Source organism: Copadichromis virginalis, linkage group LG3, assembly GCF_057382275.1.
Source record: "Copadichromis virginalis isolate Kocher_CV1m ecotype Utaka linkage group LG3, C_Virginalis_male_GT1.1, whole genome shotgun sequence".
Taxonomy (NCBI): domain Eukaryota; kingdom Metazoa; phylum Chordata; class Actinopteri; order Cichliformes; family Cichlidae; genus Copadichromis; species Copadichromis virginalis.
The window spans coordinates 20,432,802-20,439,711 of NC_140620.1; the positions used below are offsets into that span (position 1 = coordinate 20,432,802).

Genomic DNA, 6,910 nt, shown 5'->3' on the forward strand with positions numbered 1-6,910 from the left:
TAAGGCTTCTGTTTTATTTCTTCATTTCAAATAAATAGCTTTTTGAATGATACCATGCGGCCTGGTTTGCGACAATAGACGGGAAAAGGATGTTTAATGTGGGTCAGCTGAGCAAAAAGGTTGAAACCAGTTTGAACCAGACAAGCTGTACCCTTTTTTTTCACCACATTTTAGTGGTTAAAGCAGAGAGAGGCTCTCTGCTTCAGGTTAAAAAAAACACCTCAATCTCATTTCCTCTTAGCTGAACTGACGTCACAAACAGTGGAAAGAAACAAGCAGTTTAAATTTTAGGATAAATATTAAAACAAAGACTATCATGACAAGAGTAGTTTGGGTCTTTCTGGTTCGTAAAACAACGAAGCATTTCTCATTTCCTCACTTTATAGAATCATGAAAAGGAACATTTCTCATAAAGCTAAAGGGGGGCAAAGCCAAACCACAGTGTCTCACAGAATCAGGAAGGAGGAGTGTCCAACGAGATGTGACTATGATGTTTAACTATGATCAAAATGTCAATAACACCATTAAGAGAAAGAATGGAAGAAATATCACTGCTGTGGCTGCTCTGTAAGTACAACATAATGAATTATTACTACACTAGCTGACATCTGCACTGCAGTTCTGTTGAGTTTGATTCCAATAACATTTAATTTCATTTAAGTTGTTCTGGTACTCCTATAGCATTTTTCAGCTCCCATGATATTCTTTAACAAAGTCTAAATAGATTAAAAAAGAGAATTTAAGAAACAACAGTCTTAACCTCTTAAGCCCCAACGCCCCCTGATACGGGGGCAAAAGGCAGGAGATCAGTTAGGCTTGGGGCTTAAAATGTTAAATATTATTAAGGTCCCCACAAACTCTAAACAACATTTTAGCTTCATTTTGTGTTTTTAATGTAAAATTATTTTTTTTAAATTGACATTTTTAAAAAGCATGTTATTAAAACACTTCTGTCAGCTTAGATTGCTTTTAAACTACAGTGTTTCCAGTTTTGAAAGATGACGTTTAAAGGATGCTTTCTGTGAAATAGAAATAGGTTCATGGTGAGATGCCAAAGACCAAACTCTCCACTGCATTTGATCTGCGATACTGTGGAGTTAAAAGCTTTAAAAGTGGAGTTTAGTGACTTTAAAAATTCTTTTTATGCTTTGTGCATGCCTTCTTGAGTCTAAAACCTGAAACTAACCTGAGTATCATTTTTCTTTAGTTGTGACCTTATTACTGATCTGCACAACAAACCAAGGTCAGTAAACGTCTGTCAAAGTTGGAAACTCAGCAGCTCTAATAAAAGAAAAGTCTGTAAAGTGCTTTAGAAGAGCTCATAGAGGCTTTTCATTGGTGGGATAGATCAGATTTTATCTTGCCTGCAGTTAACTCCATATGAAAATGCATTATTTTTGGGATCTTTGTCACATTTTTAATTTTTCAAAGTAATGGGATCCAGAAAAGAGAAGTAGTTACATGTTACTGTTGTGCATGTTGTGGTGAAACTCAGAGACATCACATCCTGTCCCACTTTCATGTCATACTGAGACAGTACAACTTTAACTGCTTAACATCCAGAGCCTTTTTTTTTTCAAAAAACACAACAAAACAAACAAACATGATATTCTTGGAAACATTGTGTTTGTTTTGATGCACCCAGATTTGGATATTACAGTTTTTCTCAGTCACTTTGGTGCTTTTCTCACATCACTATTAACATTTGCACAGCAGTGGAACCAACTGTTTCTCGAAACATTTGGTGCAAGCTGCAAATCCTAGTGGATAACCTGCAAAAGCAGTTCACTTGCTCAAAATCGATAATCCAGTCCTCAAAAGCAAGTATTCATGTCAATGAAACTGCCAGTGTCATCAAAATGAGAAGTCTTGACACCATCTTGATGAACAAGATAGTCAAGTGGCTTTGTCATGTTTCCATTATGACAGTGTACAGTATTCTCTCAGTGTTTTCCAAAAAAGGTCAGAACTTGGTGACACTACCTGAAAGTGCTCAAGACAGCACTATACACTTTTTGTACAGCCGTGTACAGTAAAATTACAGTAATGTACACTAAACATGAGATATTATGAGATGTTGGATTACTGTCCAACACTATACATACCTGTTCTCCCTACAAAATTTTTGACTGATTAAATTCACAGTGTTCTTCCAACATTTGGTTGGATCCTCCGACCAGCCTCATCCATTTTGAGACAGTGATTGACAACATGGTCCACAAGTTTGCCCTGATTTCATTAGGGATCTGCCTATGTATTTGGCGTCTTCTCCCTCTTCCCCACCCCTCTTCCACGATGCTGACCTTCCATTTCTGTGTCACAGAATTGTAGACATGGTACACACTATGTCCTGTTTGGTTCATATATGCTTGCCAATTGAGGGTTCTTTGGATCGATCCATGAGTGACTGTGAACAAGTGGCTTGTCATTGGTTACAACTATTACTTCACACACCTCATTGTCAGGGAAAGCTCCAGTTCACCTGAGAGAAAATGTTCAATTTAGGGGACATTTCCAGGAAAAAATAATAATGCTGGAGAGCATTTGAAAACTAATTTACCAATTTTGTATGTAATGATTCAAGCAATGAAATGAAGACTATTAGTTTTATTGGGAACAACTATTCAGCATCCAAAAGTATAGTTCATTTTGACTGACATGACATAAGCAAATAATAATGTCGTCGACAGCAGAGAACTGTATGAAAGCAACTGATACAACTGTCCAAGAGCCTTTGCAATTTGGTCAGAGGAAGGAGAAATTGCAACTATGATGTGTACAAATGACTAAATGTTGTAGAGGTTGCACTAATGGTTTTGAGAATTTTCATTCTGATCTGACCTGGCATCTTGATTGTTGTTATTGTGCTTGACAAGCACAACTATCCAAACTAGTTTGTTGATCAGGAAATGTAATGAATTGGTCATCTGTAAAAATGCTCTTCAGATTGTCTGTTTTGAGTATTGTTCTGTACATCATTACAAAGTATGTAAGTTCTCCAGTTTATGTTAACTATTAAGTTAATTTTAGTACATTTTAAAAATATACATAGTTACTGTATGTATCGTGTATGTATCATACACAAACGCGTGTATGGTACAATCCATGGTAGAATATAACACAGTAACGTGACAACATGTATCATTGGCGTATAATTTGAAATTTAGTCACTATTTTCTAATAATAGTGCAGGTAGGAGCATCAAGAAAGTGAAAAGTGATGGTCTCAGTATAGAACCCTGTGGAACTCCATGATTAACTTTTTTTGTGTGTGTGAAAAAGGCAACCACTGTTGTGTTTTGAATATATATAAAAAAAAAAGTTAAGCCAGCCAGTGGATATAGAGCTCCAATGCTCTCCCATTAATTCAAATGAGTGGGAATGTCAGATGTTCCAAAAGCAGCAAACCAATCTGGAAAACCATAAATGAAATGTCAATCCAAGTCAATAATTGACAATTTAGGAATGGTGCTACCTGCACACTGCTAGGAGTCACAAGCTGTCATACAGAGAAGCAGCCAATCACAGTGGTTAGAGGTTTTAAAAGGTTTGCAATTGTTAAGAAATATGGAGGTTGTATTCTCCTCTCCCTCACAGCTCATCTGACTGTGAGCCCCAACCAATCTCAGTTCTTCGAAGGTGACTTTGTATCTCTGAGCTGTGAGGAGGACGACAGCTCTACGAGATGGAATCTGACAAGAAACACAAGAAAACAACAGAGGACTCAGTGTGGAGTTCGGTGGGGAATACCAGCTCGTTCCTCCTGTAACATCAGTTATGTCTTTCCACTGGACAGTGGAGTTTACTGGTGTGAGTCCAGAGAGGGTCCCATCAGTAACATGGTTAACCTGACAGTCACTGGTAAGCTGAGTGTGTGGAGTTAGTGTTGATGAAGCTGTGTGTAAATGGATGAAATGCTGTAGTTTGTCTCTGTGTTGAGGTGGATCAGTGATCCTGCAGAGTCCTGTCCTCCCTGTGATGGAGGGAGATGACGTCACTCTGCTCTGTAAAACAAAGACCACTCCCTCCAACTTCCCAGCTGCTTTCTTCAAAGATGGAGTCTTCATCGGGAAAGAGCCTACAGGTCACATGACCATCCAGCATGTTTCCAGGTCTGATGAAGGCCTCTACAAGTGTGACATCAGTGGTCATGGAGAGTCTCCATCCAGCTGGATCACTGTCACAGGTGAGGAGCTTCACTCTGATTTCACCTTTTATTTTATTTATGTATTCACCTGAACAGATCAGATTCTCTCTATAGGTAGACCTCCAATCAAAGCTCCACTTCCTGCCTTAAAACCACCCATCTCTTCCTTGAGCACAGTTTCTGTCCAGCCCACATCTGGAGCTCCACCCTCTGCCTCAACACACTCACAGCTCACGCTGACCCTGCTCCGGTACCTGGTGGTGTTCTGTCCATACTTTATCTCCACTCTCCTTATGGTGTCTTTATATTTATCCAGAGCCAATAATCAATAATCAATGATCTAATAACCTAATGATTGGCAGCTGTTTATTGTTTAATTCTTTAAATAGAATAAATCAAACTTTCCTTTCTGACCTTGCTGGACTCCATGAAATGCCTCCTGTGACAGTGATGATCCCGCCTACACAGGCTTAACAGGGACTGGACCAGGAGATTGATGATGTCACAAAGACAGAGGGAGTGTCATGCCTCATTTTTTACTCTATGTTGCTTTTGTTGAAATACTTCCAGAGCAGGTTCACAAAAGTTTGACTGTAGATTTATTTATTCTCACTGGTCTGCTCATCTCTGATTAACACAGCAGAAGCATGGAAGTCACAAAGTACTATATGACCCATTAACACACTCTTAGTATCAAACTCACCCTGAATAATGATGCAGATACTCTTTAAGGTTTGATTTAATGTTTTAGTGCTGTGCTCTCTGATTGGTCTTCTGATTTGGAAAGGCTCATGCATAGCTTTGTTTGATTTCAATTGGACTATTGTTACACACTGTATACCAGAGTTACTCATTAATCTTTTATCCATTTGCATTGACTGAGAGAAGAGATCACATTAGTACAGTGTCAGCAGGCTTGCACTAGCTCCCTGTGAATGATAGAATTCAGTATTAAGACGCTGTTTGTGTTTAAAGCCTAAATGGTGTCAAACCTGCATATGTGGTAGAAATAGTGTGTCTGTATTTTCCCTCCAGATCATTAAGGCCTTCTTAATCACTTGTGATCATCCTGCAGTTTAAGCTCATTTCAAAATTGGGTGTTGTTGCTATTGTTGCACAGTCTCTTCAATCACCTCCCAACAGACCTCAGATAACAGTTTCAGACTCAGCTGAAGATGAACCTTTTCTGTCTCTGTGTTTTTAGACCTCTCATTTCTGGAACTGTGATTGAAGGATTGGGTGCTCTTGGGTTATTTCATATACAGACTGAATATGTATATTCTCTTTTTTATTTTCTAGACAGAATTATAAAAGCACTTTGGTTTTAAATGTGTTATCAATGAAATTTACTCACGAACTTACTATTAATTTGTTTCTGTGTGTACCGGCTAGTAAGGGTTGTGTGCTAACCACATCATGGTTGGGGAAATTAACATGTTCATAGACTAGAAAAATATGTTCATATTTTATAAATACTGTTTGTATATTTCTGTCTTCTTTAAAAAAACACAACAGACAGCTGCAGGTAATAAGCTAAAACTCTAGATTACAATAGATTGAGACTGTTGTGTGTTTTGAAGAAGCTGTTTTTTGTTGTCCTTTGGTTCCCTCTAGTGACTCATAGAAGTATAAGCATTTCTCTTTTCCAGCAAAGTGTTTCAGGAAATTTGTCCAGTTTGGTTCACAAAATAAAATCATGGCTTAAACATATAGTGGATCTCTTGTAATGGTGTTTACCGTAATACTGTGAATATCAGCATATAGTGTAAGGTAGAGGGGGAGCTACTTTGATCAGACATTTTCAATAGGCCCCTCCTACCTTTAGGGCCCCAAAGTGCAGTGATGTGTGACTGGTGCTGATCCAATAAGAAGTAAATACAGGACTAGTGATGTTACGTCTGACACTGAAGCCTGTGTCGAGTAAAGGTCCAGTAAAGTCGCATGTCCAAATAAAGCCTGTGTCTGTTTTTAGAATATCTCGTGACCAAAGGCTCAGTTTCTCTGAAATGATGTCACTGCCTTGTTATGCGATTCGAGCTGTTTAAAATGCAGAAATTATTTTTTCACATGAACAAGGAGATGTAAGCAGGTTAGGCGGACAAATATCAGCAGTTAGGAGCATTTTGACATGCTATTGCACAATAATAACATAAGTCAATCAATCTCAAAGAGGATGATTAGTCGTGTGTGTGTGTGTGTGTGTGTGTGTGTGTGTGTGTGTGTGTGTGTGTGTGTGAGTGACACACATGATCACTACACAGGCCAGTACTGCATTTAACAAGTACTAATACCAATTCTTTTAACTTATAATGGAGCTTATGTAGGAGAGAGCAATGTTTATGCAATTAGGTATGAAGTGTATCACCAACTGTTTCACTGTTAAGCCTGTATTTCACAACTATGGGATAAAACAAAAGCTCTTATTTAAATTAGTACAAAAATACATGTTACTCTTCGTGTCTTTTGTAAATGTGGTGTAAATCTGTCATGAATCGTGGCAGGCAGGAGATGTGGACCCAAAATGCAGGCGCTCAGACTGCAGGTGTTAACTCAAAGTCACAGCTTTATTGGCCTGCAGGAAAAAAAAACATACAAACTAAAACACACAGGGCGATCCACACAGCATGAGGCACAACGTGACACTGACTCAGAGAAACACAGGGTTTAAATACACTGGGAAGTAACAAGGGGAATGAGACACAGAAGGAGAGCACAGCTGGGGGAAATCAGAACTGACGAGACAAGGAAGCAAAGTAAGATACAC

General features: G+C 38.5%; 1 protein-coding gene across 1 annotated transcript; it reads left to right on the top strand.

The window, feature by feature from the left end:
* The first annotated feature begins 466 nt into the window (after positions 1-466).
* On the top strand, positions 467-5,856 carry LOC146713309 (Fc receptor-like protein 5). The gene is made up of 5 exons (XM_085446701.1): positions 467-567; positions 1,208-1,243; positions 3,597-3,860; positions 3,940-4,185; positions 4,261-5,856. The coding sequence occupies exons 1-5, from the start codon at positions 501-503 to the stop codon at positions 4,476-4,478; spliced, it is 831 nt and encodes a 276-aa protein (XP_085302827.1). The 5' UTR covers positions 467-500; the 3' UTR covers positions 4,479-5,856.
* Positions 5,857-6,910: the final 1,054 nt, after the last annotated feature.

Excerpts from the sequence above, each read along its gene's own strand:
- LOC146713309 (XM_085446701.1), top strand. The coding sequence starts at position 501 with ATGATCAAAATGTCAATAACACCATTAAGAGAAAGAATGGAAGAAATA. Across the intron at positions 568-1,207 it reads ATCACTGCTGTGGCTGCTCT|TTGTGACCTTATTACTGATC; the intron begins GTAAGTACAACA and ends ATTTTTCTTTAG. Across the intron at positions 4,186-4,260 it reads CAGCTGGATCACTGTCACAG|GTAGACCTCCAATCAAAGCT; the intron begins GTGAGGAGCTTC and ends TTCTCTCTATAG.